At 36.2% G+C, this 27,893-nt stretch overlaps 1 protein-coding gene across 2 annotated transcripts in view; it reads left to right on the top strand.

Annotated features, from left to right (window-relative positions):
• The window catches only part of LOC110113406 (DNA topoisomerase 1), an 84,286-nt gene that overhangs the window by 11,552 nt on the left and 44,841 nt on the right, over positions 1 to 27,893 (top strand). For both annotated transcript variants that reach the window (XM_020845980.2, XM_028692146.1), the window contains exons 3-6: positions 3,233 to 3,884; positions 8,572 to 8,658; positions 15,267 to 15,313; positions 20,588 to 20,697. In XM_020845980.2, the coding sequence (XP_020701639.1) occupies positions 3,233 to 3,884; positions 8,572 to 8,658; positions 15,267 to 15,313; positions 20,588 to 20,697 (896 nt within the window). The remainder of the gene's footprint in view (positions 1 to 3,232; positions 3,885 to 8,571; positions 8,659 to 15,266; positions 15,314 to 20,587; positions 20,698 to 27,893) is intronic.

Raw genomic sequence — 27,893 nt, 5'->3', positions numbered from 1 at the left:
AAAAAAACAAGAAATGACACAAATGCCCTTCCGGGCTACATAAGCGACTAAATGCCCATAAGGGCAAAAGCGGAAAAACATCAAAATAAAATACGCTACTACATAAAATGACAAAATACAAGTCATGCTCGTGGCCGTCGATCTCTGGCGTCGAAAATGCTGACGATGTCCTCATCAAAAACCTTATCGGGATTGAAATGACGTGCTTGAAGAAAAAACACAAGAAAAAGAGAAGAAGAAACCATTATGAACTATTCTTTATATAATTCAATTTCGACAAGCCTACACTTACAGGAAAAGAGAGGTGATCAACATCATTAAAGAAGAAGTTGCATTCATGGTATACAAATCAAAATGACTAACTAGCTCTTTTTCAATGCCAAAGTACATTTTGGTGGGGGCAAGAAATATAGGGAGCCTATACCCCTCGCCCACACGGGAGATTTGTGTCACCTTGAACCGACGACAACCCACTAAATCACGAATGATGATGAATAAGATGAGGAAAAACAAATTCTTACATTTCAAATCTAAGACCGACTTAGAAATTAAAAAATAAAATAAAATTACAACGACTTACAATCTTGACTCGAAATCAAAGACACCCTAAAGTTGCTTTACTTAGAGACGAAAGATACAGATGGAGTGACACTTGCGGAGAGACGAAAGAGATTAGAAGCCGAAACGAAAGGTTAGAAAGAGCTCGCAAGATTTCCGTAGGGGATGAGAAAGAAGACGGACAAAGCTCGCAAGCTTTTCCAATAATCCGCAGGTTAGATTCCAAAAATCACATATCATTCACTATTTTTAAAACATTACAAGCCCCTCATATATATAGGTATGAAAGGGGAATACAAAAGGACACAACAATGAATTCACACAGGAATTCTAAACATCACTTAGCATGGAAACTCCCTCCCATGCATTCACGGAAAACCACCCAAGCCCAGGAACCGAAGGAGCAGCCGCGGGAGCCAAGGAGGCCGCATGGAACCAAGGCGCCACAGCCACGGGAAAACACCCAGGCTCGGAAAACCAGCAGCCGGCCGGAAATCCAAGGGGCAAAGGCACAAAAAACAATAGCCCATGGTGGAAGCCAAGGAGCCACACATGGGAAACAACACTTCTTGGAATTCCAAGGGACAAACATAATTAAAGACATAAAAATAATAAAAAGTACATTTAATAAAAGATAACTATGAACTAAAATGTTAGCTAATAATGAGCTAATCCTTAGTTCAATAAGTGAACTAAAGACCAACTCATAAATGAGCTAAAATTTTAGCTCAATTTTGATTGAGCTTGTAAACTCGAGGGAGGCCAAAATTAATTTATTTTGGACATGAGTTGACCCCCCCTTTGTCTACATCACATTCACACATGAAGAAGAAGCCCAATAGTTTCACTTCACAGAGATTATCTCACACAAAGGATTTTTTTTTCTTTTCACATGCACCATCAAGTCTAATAAATTCTTCAATAATCATATAATTTGAGGGGATATATGCGGAATGATAGAGATATTCATAATTGGAATAGTCAAAGCCCTAAATGAACAACTTTTTTTATAACTGTCAAGGAAGAATGTAAATGAAATTGAGACCTTCCTAGCTTTACTTTTTAATGCCAACACCCACGTCCTGAGACTTAAGACCGGGAATTTACAAAACCCAAGATTGGAATCCATGAGAATCCTGATCCCTCAACTATAGAAGGAAATCTCGACACTCCATACGCATACTGCCCCAAGGGCAATTGAAAATCTCATATTTCCATATTTGAAATTTGTAAGGGTTGTTCTTAATAGAGTCATCTTCTTAGCGAGGTTAGTTTATGATTTTAGTTTGTTTATGATACTTTCTAAACCCCCCTAGTCAACCGTTTGGGCTTCTCTTTGTGTAGTGTTAGGTACAATTGCCTTTGTAGGCTTCAGGCATGCCACTATCATTTTGCCATTTTAAAGTTCCACAATCTACAATTAAGAATCTATGTTCTCAAAACAGTTGATCCTAGATTGATGGGTGCTTATTGTTGAACCTTCTTAGAATTATATAATGTATGTTTCAAGAACTAAGATGCATCTACCCTTTATTCATAAAACATTGAATAAATTTGAAAGATTAAAATATGATTCTTGTGGAGTTGAGTTGATGTTGGACCATGATGTCAAGATAACGAGGCTAGGGTCTACTTTTCTGATGAACTGGTTCAATTGATATGCGAGTGGTATGGTTGGAATTCAAGATGTGCTTAAAGGAGAGATACTTGATTAAAGTTGTAAATAAATCTAAAGCATGAAGCCTTTCCAAACCTCAAGGGCATCTCCTTGGTTGAAGCCATTTGATCTTTTTCTGAATTGACTTCTCCTTGATTACTTTATAGTCTCTTTGCTCCAAGTAATTCCCTTCTAATGGTCTTCTGTGGAGTGAGAGATAGAGTCAAGAAGAGAGAGATAGAGGTTAGGTTAAGCTAGAAAGAGATAAGCGTTTGAACAAAATTTTGAAGAGGAAAACAGAGAGGATGTCGAGAGAAATTCTTTTTCGATTCACTAAATTGGATTAAATTCAACCCAGTGCCAGTTAGGTGTTTATATATAAAATTCTCTCTTTTATAATGAGAATAAATTGGCTAAAAGACTAATTATCCCTTGATTTTCCTTGAAAGGAGGATAATCAAGCCTCTTTATGCTATTTGAAAGAGGATAAATACTTCATCCTCCCTGTTATGGTTGACCATTGCCTTGAACGATAACATTGGACTTGAAATTTGCTTCCTTATCGCTCCTTTATCTTTGGATGTAGCCTTGGAGGTCTCTGTGCTCAAGTTCAGTAAAAATCACATTAATATCCATTCATTCGTCTTTGTGATATTCCTTTACTTTCTTAAGAAAAAAATCATCCCAAGTAAATTTCCTAATTTATTCAATAATATCAAGGTAATATTTTCTTCCTTTGATCCCTTATGCTGTTCTAGAACTACATTGCTCATAATTTTGACATGAAAAATGGACTATATGCTCAAAAAGCTTAAGTTTGTGCAAATTTATGTGTTTGTTCTTGTTAACTGAAAGATGAAGGCAGCTTGAATGATATTCTATATGATCTTTTTCGTATGTTTTATATTTTATATTATTTAATTTTTATTACGGAAGCGTAACTTTTTTTTCTTTTCTTAAGTAGAAGATTTCTTATTTAGGTGATATTAGTTTACAATTTTGCTGTCCATATCTCAGTGCAGAAAATTTGATATTAGCATCCGATCCTGACCGTGAAGGAGAAGCAATTGCTTGGCATATCATTGAGATGTTGCAGCTGCAAGATGCCTTAAATGAGAACATTAATGTGTCCAGGGTTGTATTTCATGAAATAACCGAGTCTTCCATAAAAAGTGCTTTACAGGCTCCTAGAGAGATTGACTCAAACTTGGTCAATGCTTATCTTGCCCGGCGTGCTCTTGATTATCTGATTGGATTTAGCATATCCCCTTTACTATGGCGCAAGTTGCCTGGTTGCCAGTCTGCTGGACGAGTCCAATCTGCAGCTTTGGCTCTAATTTGCAACAGAGAAACAGAAATTGAACAATTTAAACCACAGGAGTATTGGACTGTAGGAGCTGAATTCAGTGGTACTTTTTCAGATACCTTAGGGAGATCTACAATATCTTCCAATTTGACCCACATTAACTCTAAAAGGTTAGACCGGCTTTCAATTATATCTAAGGAAGAAGCAGAGGCCATACAAAAGAAGGTTAATTCTTCTAAATTTGAAGTGATAGATGTGAAAAGAAGCAAAGTTCAGAGAAATCCTCCAATGCCTTATATTACATCAACGCTTCAGCAAGATTCGGCAAACAAATTGCATTTTACAACTGCATATACAATGAAGGTCAGTTTACTTTTGTTTATCCATGAAGTACTATATTAAGATATTTTAAATATTTTAATTTGAATTGTTTGACCTTTTGAGTTGATTACAATCAAAAAATATTTTACCCAAGTAGCCTTTATTGTTTTAGGGCATGGTCGGATTTGTCATAAACTAGGAACTGTAGTTGTTGATGTAAATTTTAGTGTAAGCGAAAATTATTTGAGGATATTGACTTTTTGATATTCTTTGCTTAACCTCCTTTAGGATCTTAGTGAAACTTCTATTATTTTTCCACCGCACAAAGATGATATGAAGCTTGCCTGTAGATGTATTGATGGGGACATCGACAAGAGATTTCGACGCGCTTGTCAGAGACGACACAGGAGATCGATGGCCATGATGGAGAGTCTTAACTTTTGATGCTTATCTGTATTAGCATTTTATGTATTAAACATTCTATTTCAGTTTTTCCGTTTTTGCCCTTATGGGTAGTTAGTCGCTATTGTAGCCCAAGGTGCATTCTAGTCTTTTGTGTTAGTTGTCATTTGGAAGCCTATATATATGACTATCTTATTATGTATGAGGATAATTTTGATGAATGAAAAGTTATTTTATTGTTCTCTTTGTGAGTTCCAAAACTCTTCTTGATCTTTTTGTGAGTTCTTGAGGAGAGAGCGTCTTAGATCTCTTTGTGAGTTCTAGTAGAGAACGAGTTGAGGTTTGTGTGCTTTGAATTTCCTTTTTTCCTCTTCCCAAGATCCGTGGCACTCTCCCCTTGATTTTCCCCTCACAATTCTCCCCCCCAAAACCCCATCCTGCCGACCCTCCCCACATACCCGGCTGCACCCCCACCGTCGGCCAAGAGTCCCGGCCGCCGACCACTTGCAGCCATCCAGGCTTGCCGCCGGCCCCTCTTGGGTCAAGGATTTGAATTTCAAATTTTCCCATGAGGCCCTTTCTACTTTCCTAAAATAACTCCTTAATTTTAGGCTATCATATTAATTGGAGTTCAATTTGAATTTGAAATTCAAATTAGTCCTAATTGATAGCCCTCCTATTAGGAAACTTTCCTATTATCAAAATGTGAAATTTATTTCAGATTTTCTTCGAATCCTTGTTTAGTCATGTGGGCCCCACCTATTTAATTTTAATTCTTCTTCTCTCTCTCTATGCTTGGCCACCCCCCTTTCCTTGGCTTTCTCTCTCCCGAATTAATTCCCAATCTCCACAAAATCAACCCCAAAATCCTCTCCCATTACCGCCCCATCCTTCCCTTTTTGGGATTAATTTGAAATTTTCAAATTAATTCCCTCCTACTCACTTAAACCGAAAATAATTTCAGATTTCCTGAATTTATTTCCTAGCCTCCCCACTATAGCCGTCCCTCTCCAGTTCTCACGCCGGACCAAACCTCTTCCCCCCTAAGCTGGCACCACACCTCTTCTTCTCCTCTTTGTTTTGTCGAGCTCCACCAAGAGAAGACTATTCTACCACCAAACTCATCCGCAAGAGCAATTCATAGTCATGAATGGCGGATCCCGAAGTTGACCACGGATTCGTGTTCGACATCTACGGAGACATCCACATCGTTCGATCACCATTCTTCGACGTCGGGTTTTGTTTTGACGACACTGTTGAAGATTACTTAAACCGAATCCTCCCAACCCTCGTGGACGTCATCGACGATCAATTCTCGGAATACAAGTGGACCATCAACGGTCATCCACCCATGCCACCTCCACCTCCGACTACCTTCCCAACAACGTCGTTTCTCAGCTCGTCCGTCCTAGTGGCTACCTCATTTCTAGCGTGGACGATCTTCCTCCGCTCAACCTAGATTCGTTGGGAAGAGAGTAGATTCTCAAGGTGAACAACTCCTTATTAACTTTTGGATTTGTGTGTTAAGCTCTTACATTACTTCGCCTTTGTATTTGATTAAATTGTCTTGGTTAATCTTCATATAACTCTTTGCCTAAGCAAGTGGAATATTGAGAATTCTTGTAACTAACTTGGAATTGATGCATAATTTATAAAGGTTAAACTTTTAGTAAATTCTCTTTATAATCTTGTGTAACTCCAAGCTTGTATCACATCATGCATCGCAGACAAAAGTGGTGAAAAATGTGTCAATCTGGTTGAGCTGAGGTTCAAAGCACGATTGATGTAAGCAACTTAAAGCAAAACGCAAAGAGAGAACAACAAAAGAATCAAGACACACATTTAAAAATTTATGACACCACTTGGAGAACAAAATAGGCTAAATAAAACAACTAAATTAAGATTAGAAGAAAAAAACCAATCATCCAACAAACCCAACAAAAGAAGTTAGCAAAAGAAACGAAACAAAATTAAAAAAAAAAACGCTATCCTCAGAATATCCTACAAGAGGACTCCTCACATGCATCGGTTGTAGGAATATATATTAAAATAAGGTTTAGATATGCAAACCAAGGGTCCAGCACTGCAAAGGGGTTCCAATGTCCTACCAAACTCCTCTAGCAAATGCCACCAAAACAGCCAATAACTTCACCAGAACAGCCAACAACTTCACCAAAACAGCCAACAACTTTACCAACGGAACTAGAAAAAAGATACAGGTGGAGTGGAACTTGCGTAGAGAAGAAAGAGGTTAGAAGCCAAGAAGAAGGGTGGAAAGAGCCCGCAGGATTTCCATAGAAGTAGAAGAAGAAATGGAACAAAGCTCTCAAGCTTTTTCCAAAGAAACCCTCAGGTTATAGCAATTTGCTCTCAATATTCACCAACTATTTCATCTCAAAGCATCTCATATATATAGGCAATAGAGGGGAAACTTAACAGCCCAAAAACCCTTCAAATCCCCATATAAAAATAATAGAAATGAAAGGCCAAAAGTCACCTTGCTGAAATCCCAAGAGTCACAGCAATTTCCAAGCAGAGCAAGGCCATGGAACCAGGTAAATTCACGGAACCCATCAGATTTTTGTACAGAAATTCCAAACGGCACAGCAGTTCACAAGGAAAGCCACGGCTCCAGCACAGGAAACCAGGAGCCAAATATCGGGTCCAGCAACTACACATTTCACGGGAGAAAAGGGGGAAGTCATGGCAATAAAGGGGCAGAGAACCGAGGGGGCAACAACAACAGCAAACCGTGGGAGAGAAATCCAGAGAAAAAACTGCAGCAACCTAAATTCAAATAAAATATGAAAGAACAAGTTCCACTCACCAAATCTAGCTCCCTTACTTTAAATTTCAGAACTAAACATTAGCTCATAATGAGCTACACCTCCACTTGATAATAATGAGCTGGCACCACTAGAATTTCAACAACTAAAGCTCAAACCAAAAACAGCCAAGGCTCTCTTGAAACCAGCAAACACCCCAAAGGACAAGGTGGACCCCAAAGCCAGCAAACCCAAGGTAAGCATAACCCAAACCTTTTTCCACCATGATCATTGGATTTACCACCATCATTGGATATCTTAAAAATAAAACAAAAACTAGAAAATATAACTAATATTGTTCAAAACAAAAATAATGCAAAAATCTAAATGCATCAACGGTGGTCTTCTGATAAGGTTGTCTTTTAAAAAGAAATTCCTGGAGGTACTATACTGCATATGATGTAATAATATTGTTGTTGTGATATCCTTAGTTGTGGATAAAGAGGCTTGAAATGAAGTTATGCTTCTTGGCAACTCAAATATTAAGATGGCCATACAGTTGAAAGTTGAACTGAAGAAGGCTATGATGAAAAAGAGTAACATGGGGTGGAGTTTTGAGGTAATGTGGTTTGAATTAAAGATGAGGTCCTTTGGGCTTGTAAAATGGATTGTGTGAAAAGATTTAAAACACCATTAAGAACACATGGTGAAGTTAATATTTGAATGGAGGGCTGATGAAGAAAATAAGGGATGGGATTGGGAAAAGTAGAAAACACCAAACTAGTCTTAAGAGATGGGATTGAGAAAATTAGAAAATAACAAACTAGCCCTAATAAAAGAAAATGACACAAACATGACATGAGAATCATGTCAATTGACAAGAACAACTTTGAAATTCTGTTGATGGTTTGCCATTAATGTTCTTTTGTATCTGATTGATTTGAACACTTTCTAATTAAAATATGTTGGTTCAAGATTTTTTTAATCTTAACTTGTCTTCCAACTACATTCAAATATATGTTTTCTCTCCTCCTTAGCTTCTACTCTTTTCGGTATGCTGTTGTTGCCATTGTCACCTGGATGTTTATATCACCATGCCAACTCTTGCATAATTCTATACAAATGACCCTGTATTAGCACTTTGTTTGGAAAGCAACTTGTTTGATGGATAATAACTAATTAATAATTGACCTATTCTTGCTAGTTCATAAGTCTAGGGAATTGCAAAATACTATTATGTTATTCATGGCATCTGTTGCCCTTAATCTGTATCATTCTCATTGCATTTAGTTTGTCTAACAATTTTCCATCCAGCTTGATTTAGGCATGTTTTTCTTTTATACTCTTACAAGTTCGGGATGCTTAATATTATTCGTTTAATCATATTACTGTACTACTAATCAGAACCGTCTTGTATCGATTGCTGCCACAATGTTTTCAAAGTAGTGTAGTTATTATAGGAGCTGTATCTATCTTTTCTGATGAAGCCCGCTTCATCAATGCATTGTTACTCTGCTGAGCTGTTGTTCCTACTAACCATTTTTTATTTAATGCAAATGCAGCTAGCACAGCAATTGTATGAAGGGATCAAGCTATCAGATAAAGAGTCTGCTGGATTGATAACATACATGAGAACGGATGGAATGCATGTAGGCTTCAGTTTGATCTTACATCTGCTGAAAGATTAAAGTCAACAGAACCTATATTTCTTTTCTTTCTGTTATTGTTTTTTTTTAATTTGTAGAAAAAAAATCAAAATATGTTCTGGACTATTTCCAGAATATAAATGCATTCAATTTATTCCCTTGGCTCTTCAAATTGATTCAAAATAATCATTCTATCGGATTATTTTAGATCAGATTTGAGTAGTCAAGTTACTATTTTGGATCAAATTGGAGTGATTATGTTGATCTATTTCTCTTTATTTATATTTCTTTTTGTCTACCATCTCTTTCTTTTTTCCATGATGCTTGATTCTCGGCACCTCCATGAATTGACTGGAGTTGTAACCTATAGATCCTCAGTGATTTCTCTTTGGTTTCATACTTTCATGTCACTTTGCATAATGTTCTTGATTGGGAAAAAGTATTTTCAAAAGAACATGAAGTTGTTTATCATGTTTCAATTGGACGACTCTCATTTGGGAGTTGTTTACCATTTTGTTAGGAGAGAATTAAATATCTTTGACTTATATGTATCTGCAATTTATCATCCTTATCCGTATTTTGTTTTTTATTTTCACGGAATATCCATGTTTCATGGAAACTTGATACCTTTGCTAGTATTAAATACTATTATATCTATATGCACATCAAAATACACAAGCATCTCTTCTTCTTTGAGAATTATGAGGTTCTGTGCAACATGTGTTTCATAATATTGAATATAAACCGTTGAAGCCATAAATTTTTTTTTCCTTTACAATTAACTTTTATACATTCATTTGATTGTGCAATGGCGTTTATAGCGTATTTATGATGCTGCTTAGACTATTAGTAAAAGGGCATTTTATTTTCGATATATAGAATTCGCGTGTTCTGAATTGAAGATTTGATTTTGAATGAGTTTGATTCTCTTTATCACTAGCTAAAGGCAGAAATTGTGAGAGTAGGGAATTGCTTTTCTTATTATTTGACAAATTGTACAAACCTTAGGTCCAATATATAGACGGAAAAAAAAAACAGTAGGTGGAAATTAAGGTGGGTCCAGTAATAATTGATATCTATGAAAATCTTCCAATACTCCTTAAGATGGTATGAAGATGTCACACATGGAAAGTTTGCCAATAAGAAGCTCATACTGCATTTTAGGAAGCCTTTTAATGAATATGTCTGCAGTTTAAATGTAATGTTAGTAAGTATATAAATCATGCATGTTACACCATTATCAATTTTTTCTTTGATGAAATGCTTATTCACCTCTACATGCTTGTTTTTGTCATGTTAAGTTGGATTGTGGCTCGATAAGCTTTGATTGGTGTTGATGGATTTTTTAGTTCTTAAGCCTTTTAATCTATAATACTTCAATGGATCGGATTTCAACACTTTGTTTTTTAGTCCTCCACTTAATTAGATTTCCTCCTATAAATGTGCAATATTCAAAGGTAGATTTTATGTCATTGATATCTCTTGCCAATATGCATTTATATTAGTTTTAATTAGGAGATGGACTCTATTTTTAGATAATAGTCTTTTTCCTGAGATCCCTTGAAGGTATGCTAAAATTTTGAACACAGCTTTATTTTGAGTAGGTCTCGATGAATGCACGAATTGCCTCACAACACTCACATCAAATGCCATAACTGGTCTCGTATGCGCCAAGTAGATCTATCTTCCAACATAGCTTTAATAGCATTCACACTCTACCATCATATTTGCAGCAAGTGCATTAAGCTTTACATTCGGTTTGATTCGAGTATTTGTAGGTGTACAACTAATCATCCAATTTCTCGGAGAAAATCTTGAATGTAGTTCCATTGATTAATAAAAAAAATCCTTTTTTGGATCCGGCAAACCCCATCCCAAGGCAATACTTCAGCTTTCTTAGCTTCTTTATATAAAATTTGATCTCCATCTTCTTAGTTTTTTTCTCAATGTAGTCATCTTCGGTTATGATTGTGTCATGACCTAAACAATTAAGATATCTATTCTACCTCCAATAGAATGTTTAAAGAATAGTGGCTGGATTGACGTTGTGAAATACCTTGTCTTCTAACAACATCTCAAAAACATTCAAACTAAGCCTGATGTGAAACGTACATGCAAGGATGATTAACTTAGGGAGTTTGCACACTTAATTTTAGAAACAACAATAATTATATCTTTATATTAATTTTGAAAAACAAAAGAAAACACAAAGAGCGGTAAGACAAGTTTAGGCTAAATCATATGCATAGAGGTTAAGATCGTAAGACAATCAATTTAATATAACGTTACATACATGAATGGTTTCAACAATAAATCCAATGCTAACAATAAGATTAGTCTCCACAAGAAGATCCCTCAATCAACTCTTCCAATTTCTAGGCGTTAGCGGAGAAGTATAACATTATCTTCATGACTATAATAATAACCACAAGCAAGGATGTAACTAGGAAAATAAAAGAGTGAGGGAAAGAGTTCACCGAATCCTGGTTTGGGGCTTTGGGGGGAGCAACTAGAAGGTCTTTTCGGTTATGACAGTCACCTCCTTTAGCTGAATTTAATCTGGACAGCGACCCGGATCCTGTTCAGCGACTTGGGACAGCTGCTGGAGGACTTGGGAACAACAGAACTGCTGTTCCTGTTGCTGTAGTTCTTCTGGACAGCAGCTTCCTATGTTCTGAGTTTCATGGCAGCACTTAGAACTTGTCCAGAATTCTGGACAGCAAGTTGGAGAGGAGAAATTCAGGATTTGCCACCTTCTGGATGCACAAAAGTTGGGGAAATGTGGTGGGGAGTTTTGTGGACAGCTGTGGGAATAATGTTAGAATTTAATTACTTGCTTAGGGGGCACGTGTAGTTAAATTCAGATTAAGTTAAATTGGCGGGATGAATTTGAATTTGGATTCAAATTCAAATTGAGAGAATTAAAGTGGAAGAGAGAAATTGGGGGAGAGGGGAGGCGGCATGGGGAGGTGATTAAGGAGTCTTAATTGGGAGCATTTAATGAAAGTGGAGAGAGAGAGGGAGGGCCGGCCATATGGGAGCTAATTAAGATATGTGGGCCCAAGGGATTTAGCTAATTGGAATAAATCAAATCTGAATTTAAATTCAGATTTGATTAAATTAGGGAGGGAGATATTTGAAATTCAAAAATATGAATTGAATTCAATTAAATACCCTTTCCTAATTGAGGGTAGTTATTTTAGGAAGGTATTTGTGGGCTTTGGGATTTAAATTTCATGATTCCATGGGAGAGGGAGAGGGAGAGGTGGCCAGCGGCATGGGGGTGGAGATGGGACGGGCCGTGGTGGTGACGGTGGCTTTTGGAGGGGCGGCTGGCGGCTGGTTAGGCCAAGGCAGCCGGCGGGTTGGGGGAAGCAATGGTTCGGTTTAGGGGGGTGCAGGCCGGTGGGTTTTGGGGTGTTGGGAAAAGGGGAAGAGGTCGGAGGAGATGCGAGGAAAAAAAAGTAGAGCCGCGAACCTTGAACCCTTCCAAAGGTTGACGGGTATTGCGATTGCCCACACCTTGGGTCTTCCTTCTTCTCTCAAACACTCAATATTGAGGGAGACAGAGAAATCTGAATTTTCATTAATCAATCATTATCCTAAATTACAAGAGTGCTCGCCTATAAATATGTCTCATGACAAGAAAAGAAACAAAGACTAAAACGCCTTTCGGGCTACAACACCACATGACCACCTCTAGGGGTAAAATAGGAAAAACATGAATATAAAATAAACTAGTACATAAGACACATCAAAAATAAAATAAACTCCAAATCGTAGCCGTTGGTCTTCCGATGTCCTCATCAAAGCCCTTGGAGATTGTTTTTGAACATACAGGGTTTTCTATAACCTGCACACGTTCTCTTTTCCAAGGCTTTCTTTTAATCCAAGTGGAAGATTCATATATAGCTCTGCTTGCAAATCTCCATTAAGAAAGAAGTTCTTAACATCAAATTGAGGAACCGTCCAGTTGGAGTTAATAGCAAGAGAAAGGAGAATTCTAATAGAGTTAATTTTTGCCACATGAGCAAATATCTCTTAACAGCCTATATCATGTGTTTGAGTAAATTCTTTTACTATAAATCTCGCTTTATATCTCTCCACACTGCCATTATTTTGCACTTTACCATAAATACTCATTTGCACCCTATTGTTTTCTTTTCTTTTGGTAGATCAATAATACTCCATGTTTTGTTCGTTTTGAGAGCATCTATTTCTTCCATCACTGATGATTTTCTATTTGAATCACCTAATGCTTCTTGAATAACGTTTGGCACAAACAAATTAGATTTCTAAACACAAATGCCCTCTGAGGTTTTGACAATTTTTCATAGGAGAGATATTTTACTATGGGATGTTTGGTTCAAGTTCAGATTTATTTTCTCAAAGCACTGGGTAGATCAAGATTAGAGTATGATATATGAGAAGATAAAATAGGTGTGGAAGAAATCTTACTTTGAGATGACGAACCATCATTTGGCAAATCAGATTGGATGTCTGCTTGAAAAATAACTGAAACGATGAATTCTTTGACAAACATTCATTTGGCATAAATTTGAATTTCTAACTAAGGATTGTAATCCATTAGTGGTTACTTCTTGCCTTGCCTTCAGTTTAGCAATATCTGGCAAAGGTATATTTCTAGCACTTACATTAGTTTTACCTTTTTATTTATGTTTAAGAATTGCTTATCAGAATTAAACAAGGGTATTGTTAGACCGGCAGTGGACTGGTCCATCCTATCCATATATGGACCGGCTCATGCGTAATAGAGGCGGAAGTGTTCCGCTTCTCCTGTATGTGCCGATCGCACCGCCCAGGCCGGGAGAGCAGTTTAGGAAGGATATTTGAGGGAGTTAGGAGAGAAATTTGAATGTAGGGACTGTTTTGGAATTTCCTTTTGGATTGTATGCATTAAATAATTTATTTTCCTAGGGTTAGAGAATCTTGAATTTGGCTGACATTTGTGATATCTTAGTTTCTTTGGGCTCTAACGGCGTCTAGAGATTTGGGAGAGAAAGACCCTCTTCTTGAATAGAGGATCAATTGTATCTTGGTATTTTCAGTTTCCCTTTCATCAAATAATACAAATTATCTACTATTTCATGGTTTTGTGTGGATTTTTCAAATTGGTATCAGAGCAAGTTTTGGGACCATCAGGGGTTGATTTTTTGTAAAGTTCAGCGGCGAAATTTCATCAGGAGGGAACCCTTGTTGATTTTTGGATTCAAATCCAGAAATTTTGATAGCGGCCAAGAAGGTAGATGCATTGGAAGAACGTTTTTAAGGAGAGATGAGCCAAATAAAAGCCATGGTGGAGGATCAAATTTCATCCATGGAAGACAAAGTTTCGTAGATTGTTTTTGTCTTCTATACTCTGATTTTGGGATGTCCTACGACTAACTTGTGCTTCAATATATTTGGTAGTACATCTGGTCGCCTTTCCAAGTATCTCCTGTTTGCGATTTTCTTCTCGCTGCACTTATGTGAATGCTCCAGTGATTGGAGATAAAGGATTCGTCCAAATAATGTGACCGCAAACTTTGTCATATTTAATGTGTAAGCCTATAAGAAACTTTAAGTGTTTCCAACATTAACCATATTTTCATAATAGTTACAGTTCTGAGGTGATTTCCTTTCGTAATCATCCTACCAAATTCTTTTAAGGGGACTGAAATACCTTGTTACATAATCACCACCTTGGCGAATCTCCCAAATTTGTAAGTTAACTCATATACTTGGCACTTATCTCTTCGATCATGTAATTGATCAGCCATGTAATTACCATGGAGTTTTTCACATATCAGAAGGCATAGGATGGATCCTTCACGTCAGGCTTCTTGGTATCACATATAATGTAGCCAATTAGCGGATCTTTCCTCTCTCCCTGATTTGCATCCACATCGATTGCAACCATCAATCAAAGTTGCTGCCATTCAATTTGATGTCAATGATTTGAATAGGGTGGTTCTCGTAAGGGTTCCGAACTTGGTGGGGTTCTAGTTGAGGCTGCGATAATGGCACACATGTCTCATCCATGGGAATAAGAAGGCATAAGAAAATACAAACAAGAAAGAGAAGGTGGATACGTACCCTATGATACTATTTTTCGCTCTAATACCATAAATGCAGAATTTTTGAGAATGGAGAATCACTTTTCCTATTATTCAACAAATTGTACAAGCCTTAGGTCCTTCAAAATACATGAAAAAGCATCTATATGCGTTAGTTAGCAAAAATGAAAAAAAAAGACAGAATAATATCAGTAGGAGGAAATTAAGGTAGTTCCAAAAATAATTGATATGTATGAAAATCTTCCAACACTAGCTCTGGTGGGCTAGATGTGTGCATATTTTTTGTATAGCATGTTCTACGTTTGCAATATTTCTCTTCTTTTATTTTGTATACAATTCCTTTATTCTTCTTTAATATTGCATTTAGACCATTTTTGTTTGTCAATTCTTTGAACCTTTTTTAGTTTTTTTTAAGAAACATACCTTGTAATATTTTACTTTAAATATAAGAAAAGTTGCATCATATTTCTAATACACATGCCTTTCCATGTTATGATTTTTATTTTTGTTCTAATATTGTCAAGCGTTTATTAGATATCAAATGAAGCTGCAGTGGACATTAATTCCTTCGTTAGAGAAAGGTGAGTTTGATGTCAATAATAACTGTATCGAGTTCCTAATTATAATAATTTCTACAGTGCTTAGTGTAGCTGTATCCTGCCTAGGTCCTTCCAGTCTATTACTTGTATTTATGTTTTGATTAAAAAACTAGCTTTAAGTTCCAGAACTTCTTTGAGGGCGCCACTTATTAAACATTCTGAGTTTTAGGGAGCCTGACTAATGTATAAATACATTTTTATGAAGAGGAAAGATTCTAGTGTTAGGGGTTCTGTTCCTGTTTTTCTATTTGGGTTCCATTGAGCAATGTCTTTTCTAATGCTTTGCTTTTCAAACATTTTGCAATTTTTTTTGGATGAGAAATATGCCATTGAGAGCATCATATATTTGCGTCTCTTCAAAAACTTTTGCAGTGAAAGGATGAGGTTGCATGGCTGTTGCAGCATCAATCTTCAGAGGCTTACCAAAATTTATAACCCAAATAATAGAGGATATCATGATTTATGAGATGAATTTGATTCCTCGTGGTGTGTTTTGTGCAGAATATGTGAAGAAATTATTTAAAGGAAAATTTAAATTCTATTCTATTCCTTGTAATCATTACATATATATACATTCTAGGAGAATAAACATAAAAATGAAAGACATTTAATCTAATTATAATAATCACATCCCACGAATCTCCAAATGTAGTTCTCGGATTACTGCCCACGGATCTTCAACAACATCCCTCGGATCTTCAACAACAACCATCGGATTACTGCCCACGGATCTTCTACGCGCTGTCCACGGATCACCAACTACAAGCCTCAGATTGCTACTCACTGATTGCTGATGTGGCCTCCCTTTAGCTACGTTATCAACACTCCCCCTTTACTTGGGTTGTTCTGGTTTTACAATCCTAACTTGCAAATAAATTTATTAAGTAGAGAGCCCGGTAGTGTCTTTGTTAGAATATCAACAAGTTGTTCATGAGTTGGGGTATATACTACTTCAATTTTTAAGTTCTCTATTTTTTCAGATATGAAGCGTCTATCAGTTGTAACATGTTTTGTTCTGTCGTGATGTACTGGATCCTTGGCCATACTGATTGCGGCTTAATTGTCACATTTCAACTTTATCGTGCCTTCAATCTTTATTCTTAGTTCAATCAATACTTGTCTGATCCAAATGCCTTCACAAATAGTAACTGCTAATGCTCTCTGTTCAGATTTTGCACTGCTTATGGAAACAACAGATTGTTTTTATCTCCTCCATATCACTAGGTTCCCCCACACAAATGAATAATATCTTATAGTTGATCGACTATCAACCTGGCTTCTTGCCCAATCTGCTTCATAATAAAGGATCAATTTCCTATCTTCATTTTTCTTGAATAATAGCCCAATTCCAGAAGTGTTCTTGAGATATCTCAAGATTTGATATACTACCTCCATGTGCTCCTTCATAGGATTACTCATATATTTGCTTACCATACTCATAGCAAGCCCAATATCTAGAAGGGTGTGGAAGAGGTATATAATATTTCCTACAAGACGTTGATATCTTCCTTCATCCACTGGAACTCCCTCTTTTTCTATCCCAAGTTCTTAGGATCCATAGGTGTACTGGCTGGTCTTCATCCGAGCATGCTGGTCTCCTTCAGTAGGTCTAAGGTATACTTGCATTGGGAAATAAATATACTTTTGCTTGATCGAGCTACCTCCCTAGCAAGGAAGTATCTAAGTGATCTTAGATCTTTAACTTAAAACTCCCTTGGACAAAGCCTGCTTGAGCTTTATTATTTTCTCTGTCATTTCCAGTAAAGATGATGTCATCCACATATACAATCAGTATTGCTACCTCGTCTCTTTCCGATTGCTTCACAAATAAGGTATGATCTACCTGACAATGTTTAAAACCATGGTCTTTTACATACTTTGAGAATCTTCTAAACCATATTCTTAGAGATTGATTTAATCCATACAAGAATTTTAGCAGTTTACATACTTTATCTCTTCCATAAGACTTCTGAATCCCCATTGGAATCTACATGTAGACTTCTTTGAGGTTCCTATTCAAGAATGCATTCTTGATATCTAGTTGATGTTGGGTCAATCTAAATTTGCTGCTAAGGAAAGAAGAATTCTGATGGTGTTAAACTTTGCAATAGGAGCGAAAGTTTCCTGATAGTCTATTTCATAAGAACGAGTGAATCTTCTTGCAACCAGTCTAGCTTTCAGCCTCTCAATACTACCATCCACCTTATGCTTTATAATGAACATCCATTTGCAAGTCACAACTTTCTTTCCTGGTGGGAGATTCGTAATCACCCATGTTTGATTTTTTTTTTCAAGGCCATAATTTCTTCTTTAACAGTCTGTCTCCATCCTGGGTGATTCAAAGCTTCATGAATATTGGTCGGAATCTGTACATTATCCAACTTGGAAAGGAAGACTTGATAAGTGTCTGATAATCTGCTATAGGAGAGAAAATTTTCGATTGGATGCTTGGTGCATGATTCTTTCTGGCCATTTGATGACTCTATCTCTTTTTGAACTTCCTCATTTTTCTCCTCTATATGAATTTCTGCAGTTTCTGGATCCATTGAAGTAAAGTTGACAGGTGCAAGATGTGTCTCACTACTCGGCATATACTGATTTTTCTTTCTTTATCTTGAGTATACATTTTGTTGTTCCTTAATTGTTACTCTTTGCAGGGGTTGATTAGGACTTATGGGTGGATGTAATCTGAAGGTGAAGTTTAAGATATAGGAGATATTTCTTGGGAAATACTCGTGGTTTGGATTTCTTGTGATATTTTTTGATTTTGATTGGGCTCTGTTTGGTTGTATAATAAGGAATTCTACTCCCAAGTTTGAAATTCTCCTTCATTCTCCCCATGAATTTCAAAACTAGTGAAGTATGAGTTGTTTTCAAATAAGGTGACATCCATGGTTTCAAATACTTTCCTAGAAATAGGGCAAAAGCATTTGTAATATCTTTTTATTGGGGAATAACCAATAAAGACACATTTTTTTAATCTTGGGTCAAGCACGCTTCTATCTTGTGGATAGATATGAACAATGGCAGAGCACCCAAAATTTTAGGTGGAAGGTTTGATGATATGAACCGAGCATGAGGATAGACTTTGAGTAGAGTTTGTTTAGGTGTTTCAACTTTTAGCACATGAACTCACTTGGATTATCCCTTTGCTTGATAGGTATTCTCTCATGATAGAATGGAAGTACTCTCTCCCATTATCTGATATTAAGATTTGAATTTTTGTATCAAATTGATTTTGAATCATCAGTTGAAATGATTTGAATATCCTTTCAACTTCAGATTTTTCCTTCATTAAATAAACCCAAGTGAGTGTAATATGATCATCAACAAATATCACAAACCGCCATGCTCCACTTATATTTTTAACCTTTGAGGATCCCCAAATATCATTATGAATCAAGGTAAAGGGTTTAGAAGGTTGGGAAGGAACAATTGGGTAAGATGATATTTTATGTTTAGCCAATTGGCAAGTTTTACATTTGATCAACTTTGAATTTTTATTGATAATTAAATGGGGAAAAAGTTTTCAAGGTACATGAAATTTGGATAACCTAACCTATAGTGCCACATGTAATCTCTCTATCTTTACTGATTCTAGAATAATTCTCAACAAATTGACTTACAATATGATGATATTTAGGAGGAGGATTCTTAGGAGCAGCAATTAAAGTTTGTATGGATTTGGGTGTCTTAATGTAATATTATCTAGAACACGTCTCAGCACTACAAATCTTCTTCTCCGAATCCAGTTCCTAAAAAATACATACATTATTGGAGAAACTTGTTAAGCAATTACTATCACGAGTCAATTTATTAATGGAAATTAGATTGCACCAAGATTGGGCACATAAAGCACCGATTTAAGGGTGATAGCTTTTGCGATAAAAGCATAACCATTTCCTAAAACTTTGGATGTTGAGCCATCAACAATCTTAACTACTCAATTTGAATGATAAGTTTGATAGTCATGAAGGAGTGTAATGTCTCCTGTCATATGATCTGATGCTCTTGAGTCAATAACCTAAAGTTTTGATTGTTTTATACCTGAGTGAGCGTGTAGGCTAGTAGCAGGTTATGGAGACTGTTGGTTTGTGATGTTGTTAAGCAACAACTTCATCATCTCTACATGCTCCTTGGTGAAAGGAATGACTTCAGCTTTGATGGGTTGATTTTGCATGGTGTTGATAGAGTTCACCTTGCTTTCTTGTGCTAATTTGTTTGCCTTCCAATCAGCTGATTTTCCATGAATCTTCCAACATGTCTCCTTTGTATGTCTTGGTTTGTCACAGTGATCACACCATGGTCTAGGATAGGAGAAGAGTTCTCTGCAGATCTAGAGTTTTTGGTGTTCAAACCGATAATATTTGGGTAAGAGGATGAGATCTCGCTATCCATGGCATTGGTTGGGTTTGCTTGGTTGAAATAGAGATGAATTTTGGGCAAGGGCTACCGATGCTTGAAGAGAGGCTATTGGCAGGATGATGGAGAGTTACTGCTAGTTGAGGGTTTGGAAGAAAGGGAGGAAGGTTTGCCACCGGGACTTAGAGAATAAACATTATAGGAGGGAAATTGTTTAGAGGGAAATTCAAATTCAAAATCTATTCTATTCCTTGAAATCATTATATGTATATATACATTCTAGGAGAATAAATAGAAAATTGAAAGACATTTAATCTAATTAATTATAATAATCATATCGCACGGATCTCTAACTGCAGCCCTCAGATTACTGCCCATAGATCTCCAACTGCAGCCCTCGGATTGCTGTCCACAGATATCCAACTGTAGCCCTCAGGTTGCTGCCCACGGATCTCCAACTGCAGCCCTCAGATTGTTGCCTATGGATTGCTGCCCACGGATTGCTGACATGGCCTCCCCTTAGCTACGTGATTCAACAATATGTGTTATTGGTTCACAAAGAGTTGAGTTTAATGCTTTCAATGAAACATTTATGGAACTGAATAATTGTTTGTGATACTATTTGTTTCCATTCAAATATTCTTGTGTTTACTTCACAAAGGTTTTACATAAGATTGGTTGTATCTAGATTAGGGATTTTGTTAATATTACAAATTTTATCTTATTTTGCAGTGCTCGTCATTTCAGAGCTTTAGATCTTAGGAAAAGCTTAAAGTCTTGATTGTCTTGCATCACCTGGAAAACCGTATTTCTGTCGTGCTAGCAACGCTTTTGTTTCTGTTCACCGCAATTTCATTTTACTTTCATTAAAATCCTAATTGTATCTCTAAATAGGTATGGTGGGAAATTTGCTTCGAAGGGTATACGAAAGTACTTCAAGAAAGTGAAGAATGCGCAAGAGGCCCATGAAGCTATCAGGCCCACAAATATAAGGAGGCTACCATGTAATACTTTGCATAAATTTATAAATATTAACATGCTTTCATCCGAACTTTTACATCAATCTTTGAAATATGCCATTTATGGTTGAAGTTCACAGTATTTTTTTAAAAATTTCTTTTTCTACTTTACGTTCTGGATATATATCATATTGTTTACATTCCAGCTGTTAAATTTCTCTTGATTTGCTAATATATTTGTTCCATTTAGTAGATGAGTGATGCAGTTACTATGAGCTGGTAATAATACTAATGTTTTTCTTTTGTAAACATCTTGAGGTACAACACTTATATGCATTCACTTTTGTCACTAAGAAAGCATCCCCAAGTCCGTGCGAAGGACGATACAAGTTAAGATTGTGCATAAACACGTGAAAATATGGTAGTTGTTTGGGTTGGAAAATTGCTGTTGGGAAGGATTGATTTGTTCAAGGGTGGGAAGGATTAACCATTGTACAACATGATGGATGAACGAGAGATTAGGTAGGGGTATGTTGGAAGCTTAGAGTTGAAAATCCAAAAGGGTTGTTCCCTTTATTTGAATTAGTAGAAATGTGGGTCTTATAGTCTTTTACTTGCATAGTTGCATATGATAAGAATAGAGAGGGAGTTGAAGGTAAACTTAAATTATGGAGGTCAACCTTAGAGTCTAAAGGTTTCATTTGAGTAGATTTAAAACTGAATTTATGGAGTGAAATTTTAGTATTCATAGATTTACTGGAGGGTTATTGACTTTGGGCGATTAAGTCATTAATAAGAGTACACGATTTAGATATATTGGATCTATTGTTCAGAGTGATGGTGAAACAGATGGGGATATTATTAGCATAATTCAAGTTGGATGGTTGAAGTGGAGGAATGCGTCAAGCTTGTTGTGCGATAGAAAAAGCCCCCCTCAATCTTAAGGGAAAATTCTATAAGATGGTGGTGAGACCTGCAATGCTTTGTGGTGTAGAATGTTGGCCATTAAAAGACAAGCATAATATTAAGTTAAGTGTTGCAGTGATGAGGAGTTCAAGTAGATGAGTGGCTTTACTCTTAGAGGCAAGATACGAAATGTATACATGAAAATGTTGGAGTAGCTCCAGTGGAAGATAAGATTAGAGAGAGTCGCCTTAGATGGTTTGGTCACATAAAATGGTAGCCTTTCGATGACCCGGTTAGGAAAGTAGATGTATTAAATTTGGCTTATGTTAAGAAAGATAGAGGTAGACCGAAAAAGTCTTGATTTGAAATTATTAGAAATAATATTTCTTTTTTAGATTTAAATGAGAATTTCACTCTTAACATGACACAATGGAGAAAAAATGATTCATGTAGCCGTCCCCATGTAGTGGGATAAGGTCTTGTTGTTGTTGTGTATAGTTGCAGATAGTTGACATGGGCAACGTGTTAAGGAGGAGAATACGTTTCATTGAATATTTCTTCAACAGTTTGGATTGAATATTTCTTCAACAGTTTGGATTGGTAGAGAGGAGTAGGCTTGGTCACAAGCCTTGAAAGGAATTGAGAAGGTGAAGATGTTAGGTACATGGAAGGAGTGTAAATAAAAGAGAGATAAATGTTCAACATGCAACCTATTCATCGAATCACCCTAAATGCAGAACTTCATGTAACATGAAGCTCGACTGTGCATGGTGCAGGTAAGTTTTTTTTTTTTTTTTAAAAATTCTCCCAAAGGATACTTTTGTGGTTTGCAGTAAAAGATTAAGTGATTAGGCTAGGCTTGAACTTTCTAAAGGAATTAGGAGTTTGGGGGGTCGGTGTTTGGTAAGATAGCAAAGGTTGAGTTACACAACTTGATCACTGAATTTATTGAAGATGTACTGCTTGTCATAATGAAACCTCCTCTTCACGCTGAGAAGAGAGGACTCCTAAATAAAAATGCAATAATAAGCATAATTTTCTTCATTCCATTAATGTATTCTCGAGGGCAGAAGATTATTTATAATAACCTGAAAAATACAATACCATTTAATGCACATATACACTTGATGGGGACATCAGATCATCATGGAGAGTTTATCAGAGACGCGGCCGACGAAAAATACAATATCATTTAATGCACATATACACTATTAAGGATGGAATAAATAGAAAATGGCATAAGCAATACTACAATGTCATAATTAATAAAATATTAAGTGAAAATGAGCTAAATGACATCTAACTCGTATATGATTTGAAGGCGAATAAAAAGTAAATATCTCTTTCAAGGCTTGCTAATCGGGGTGATTAAATCTTTCTGAAGAAGCTATATGAAAGTAAATAACATAATTTTAAATATTTCCTTATTTGTCTTCATAATTTCCTCAGATTCGAAGTACTCTTCTTTTGAAGAGTAATGGTGGTGTTTCTTTCTATTGGTTGGAAGAATGATGATGCAACACATCATTAAAACATTTTGGAATAGTAGATATCTTCTTACAATTAAAATGTGGGTAATAAATCTTGGTTTTTTAATAGAAAAAATTGATGATGCAATATATCTTGGAAGCTTCTAGAAGCCTTTTGATCTATTGGTTCTCATTAAAATAAAAGGATAAAATACAAGAAGAAAGCTAATCACATGAAAGAAAAAAACACAAACTCACAATATCTTTAGCTTCTTGTGAAACCTATTGATTTATATTTAGCTCCTAAGAACTCTCATAGCTCTTAAGAACAAAGTGTAGAAATAATTTTTTTTATTAATCCATCATTGTCTAATACAAGAGCAAGGGCCTCTATATATAGGCCTTAAAAGAAACTAAAAGACTACTTTACCTCTTGGGCTTACATAAAACAAGACCCTTAAGTAAGGGTTAAAATGAAAAATGCATAATTAAATAAAAAATACAATTAATAAACTAAGATAAAATGGAGGGATCTCAGCTGTCAATCTTCGTCTCTTCCTTTGATTAACGTCCATCGTCGGATGTCCGCATCAAAAAGAGAGATAAAGGTTGAATCATTTTACCTAATTAATGAATTACTCAATTTATGTTGATTACCTTTGAGAGAGAGTCTGCTTTACGCACAAGAGGGAGGAATTCCTGATGAAAATCATGGAGTTAATCTATCTTGATGAAAATCATGATGAAAATGAATTAAGTTATAAATAATAATAACTTAGGAAAGCAATGATTATACTACCCTTTTTAAGGGACTTTAATATAAAAAAATTCAAGATATAAATATGACATAAATAACATTAAAAAAGACAAGTAAACTAGTGATATATATAGATTTACCCAAAGACATGTAACTCATAGTTGACTAAAATGTCAATAATATCGTTGTCTTTAGAAGTTTAGTCAATATTAGTGTCGGGGTTGAGTCTGATCGCCTCGGGGTAGCATGCATATTTATGCATTTCTTCTATCCTTGCTTTAGACACTTTCCCGTCTGCGGGTAGAGTCTGGATAATCTGACATATGAGGATGAGGTGCCAGACCTGGGGAAGCCCAGTCTTCTAAAAAATTATTTTTAAGTCTTTTTCAAAAATTTCAAGCATACATGATTTGGATGTGTCGACTAGCATGCATTGCTTTAGAAACACATTTAAAGGAGTCTAATTTTTAATTACATTTGTCCTTAGTATTTTCACCCAGCATAAGTCAAAGTGGTCACTTAGGACAATCTCTAGATGTCGACCTCAGCTCTCCAAAACTTTAATGAAAATGTCCCTACCACTCTATCATAAAAATGACTGGACTCATATATTTAAAATCAACTAGGTGGTTAGCTGGCTTCCCAATCCAGGCCGGGGTAAGTCTAGACTCTGTATTGCATTAGTTAGGTTCGGACCACTGTGCTTCAGTGTCCAAATTTAGATTTAGGATCTAGGGTAGATCTTTGATTATAAGACCCCAACCTCCGGGAATATAATCCCAAATTTCTAACAAAACATTCAATTTTAACTAATTCTTCTTTCAATCTAAAATGTAAAACCCAACATTTAGATTAAGTTGGGACACTTCCGGATGGTTCCGGAATCTTAAAGTGTCTCCTACTTTTCTTCCTTTGATTCCGTTAATAAGTACTCAATTTTGACACATTCCTTTTTGAAATTCCTAAATTTATCTCCTTTTGTATCACTCCTAGATAGTCTTTAACAAAATTTCGCCACTATTTTAATCGAGAGTTTTCGTAGGAGACTTTGTCTTCCTATGATGTAATTAACCACGAGGGCTTGCGCTCGCAGGATATTTAGAACCACACACACACCTGATTTTCAAAACTCACTTGATATTTCTTTTGAGAAATCTACTTCATAATGATCGTTATCACCATAATCATATGATGACTAACGGATGATATTATCTTTCTTCAAAGAGATTTATCGTGTGTTAGCATCAATTTGAATATGAAATTAATGATCTTTTTCTCCTAATTATCGGTTCAATTTTAGATTGAACCCCATTTTGACCCTCCCGGAGTCATATGCGGTTCTCCTTTAAATCACACTACGATAGTTAAGAGAAAATCTATAATTCTGAATTTGAACACGTTAGGAGATTTTATCTCCATCTTTCGAGGCGGTATATATATACTCGCATCCGTGGCTTTTTAACGACTCTAAGTGAGTCGTGTGGGCGACGTGGGGAGAAATGACGCTCAGTGTGGCTTGGTCGTGCGAAGAGCTGCGACGACGTGGGGAGCGACGTGGGTTGGCAGAACAGGTAAGATTTGATTTTGATTTTTTTTTCTTTTTTTTGTTACAGCTTACGGGTCAACAAGTGTCACCCGACACTAATCATGTACATCTTTCTTGGAGTGGTGGGAATGCTTAATACACCCAGATGCATCGCCCTATGAAGGGACGACACCGAGGTGCTGTCTAAATTTTGAAAAAAAATAAAGGACCTAGTCTATTAGGGAGATTAAAGCTCAAAGCTAAAATGACAAAAAAAGTCCTAAGTCATAAAAATGAGAACATGATTGAGTTCAAATAGAATTTACAATGAACTTGTAAAAAAAAAGCTTATTCACTAATAAGCCCAGACCAAACCTTCCCTTAGCTCTTAAGCCGCTTGCACAAATTCAAATCCCTCAACAATACTCTCTTCCTTAGTTGAAATGTGTGGAATTAACGAAGGAGGAGCTCTAACCCAAAAAGTAGCCATGTATGGGGCCCACTTAAAAAAAGAGATCCAACCATGAAGGAGGAAGGAAGCTACATGTTGAAATAATGTCAGTGAGGCTCACGAACAAGAAATCCAACCATGAAGGTGTAAGGAAGCTACTTGCTGAAATAATGTCAAGATGTCATTTCAAGACCTTATTTAAAATGTGTACATATGTCATTTCAAGACTCCAGCTTTGGATTCCTTAAGAATTTGAAAACAAGTAAAATAGAAGCATAAATACACCCAAATGTGGGTAATAATTATCCTAAAAATGCCAAAAAATTGTTTTCTCCTACGAAAGTGCATACACATTAAGGATGTCACATAATATTCCTCCCACATATCCTCGATAATTATCCTGGGTAAATGCTTCATAATGAATGTGACAATTAATCACATTGCAAGTAACGGGTGCACATGTGCCCTAGGTAATGTACACGCCATTTTTTAAAGCAAGGGGCTCGTATACACTTCGTGAATGCATCGTACACCCCGTGAACACTTGCGTTTGAAAAGAAATAAAAATAGTATATTGCTTGGTGTTATGGTTTGCACGACTCATTTAAAGTGCACGCAAACATGCAAAAGCATCATGCATGCACACTGAACAAACATACAAAAGTATCATGCATGTGCGTTAAATAAACTACAAGTGCATCATATAAAGTGCACTAAAATACATGCAAGCATGCTGTGTTAGTGCACTATGAACATGCAAATGTATTGCGCAACTGTACCATGAAACATACAAAATAGCTGTGAAAATGCATTGAAATTTGTGCATATACATTGCACGAGCATATTATAAGACATATAAATGTGCTATGAAACACATCCTGCATGCGTTATGAAACATACAAAATGTTATACAAGCATGCTAAGTAATGCACAAATGTATATACAAATACATAAGTATACATACAAACATGCAAATACATATACAAGCGAGCAAATATGCGAATACACATAGGGCTGCAAATGAACCGAGCGTTCGACGAGCTGCTCGTGGCTTGGCTCGATAAGGGCTCGTTCATGTTCGTTTGATAAGGTAAACAAACGAGTTTGAACACATTTGAGAAATACTCGATAGCTAAATGAACGAGCTTGAACAACACGTTGTTCAGTTCATTTATGTTCACAAACAGTTTTGCTTAGAAGTTCGTGAACAAGCTCGATTAGCGTAAACAAATTTAAAAAAAATCTATAGGCGGTTTAGTCCCACACCGCTTAGAGGTCATTGCTTATGCTATATATAAACAAGTTCATGTAATGGCTTAACGAAGAGCGGGCAGCTGGCGGGGGCGGGTTGTCCAGTCAAAATGTTTGATGAGTTGCTCGATTTGTTTAAACGAGCTAGCTCGACGAGCTGCTCGATAATTGAAATTTAACGAGCTTGAATCTGAACCTGAGCCGAGCTCGAATGTGTTTTTTTTTTTAAATGAGCTCGAGCTCGAAGAGGTGCCGACGAAGCCCGACTAGCTTCGAGCCAAGCTTGAGCTCGGTTCTGATAAATAAACCTGAACTCGAACAGGCTAAAGCTCGGCTCAGTTCTGTTCGTTTGCAACACTAAATACACACGAATGTGTATGCAAACATGCATGTACATCATATACATCAATTGTGCCGCATGCATACACATCGTGCAATATGCAAAATGCATTATGTAAATGCGCATCATTAAACATACAAATACATTATACATCATAATAGTGCTTTATACCAATATGCAAACATATTATACGTTGTATGAGTGCATTAAGTCACCATGCAAACATATTATGCAAATGCATTATTATGCATACATATCACTTAAAATAAAATTTAAAATATCCACATGGGTCCTAACAAGCGTAGTAAGTACAAAAACGTGATGTCTGAGGATGCTACATAGACTAAAAATAATAATAATAAATAAGCTTTAAAGTGTGCAAATATATTATGCAAATGCGCTAACATGCACACATTATTTAAAAATGAAATTTAAAATACCAGACTGTGTTCCAACAAGTGCTTTACACTTCTAAACCCTTGTTTGAGAATGTTGCCTGGTCAAAAGTGAATATATGTTCAAGTCGAATCATTCTCTTTGAA

The sequence above is a fragment of the Dendrobium catenatum genome, unplaced genomic scaffold, assembly GCF_001605985.2.
Source record: "Dendrobium catenatum unplaced genomic scaffold, ASM160598v2 fragScaff_scaffold_156, whole genome shotgun sequence".
Lineage (NCBI taxonomy): Eukaryota > Viridiplantae > Streptophyta > Magnoliopsida > Asparagales > Orchidaceae > Dendrobium > Dendrobium catenatum.
The sequence above is the reverse complement of the archived record's forward strand: the minus strand, read 5'-3'. Positions and strand labels throughout refer to the sequence as shown.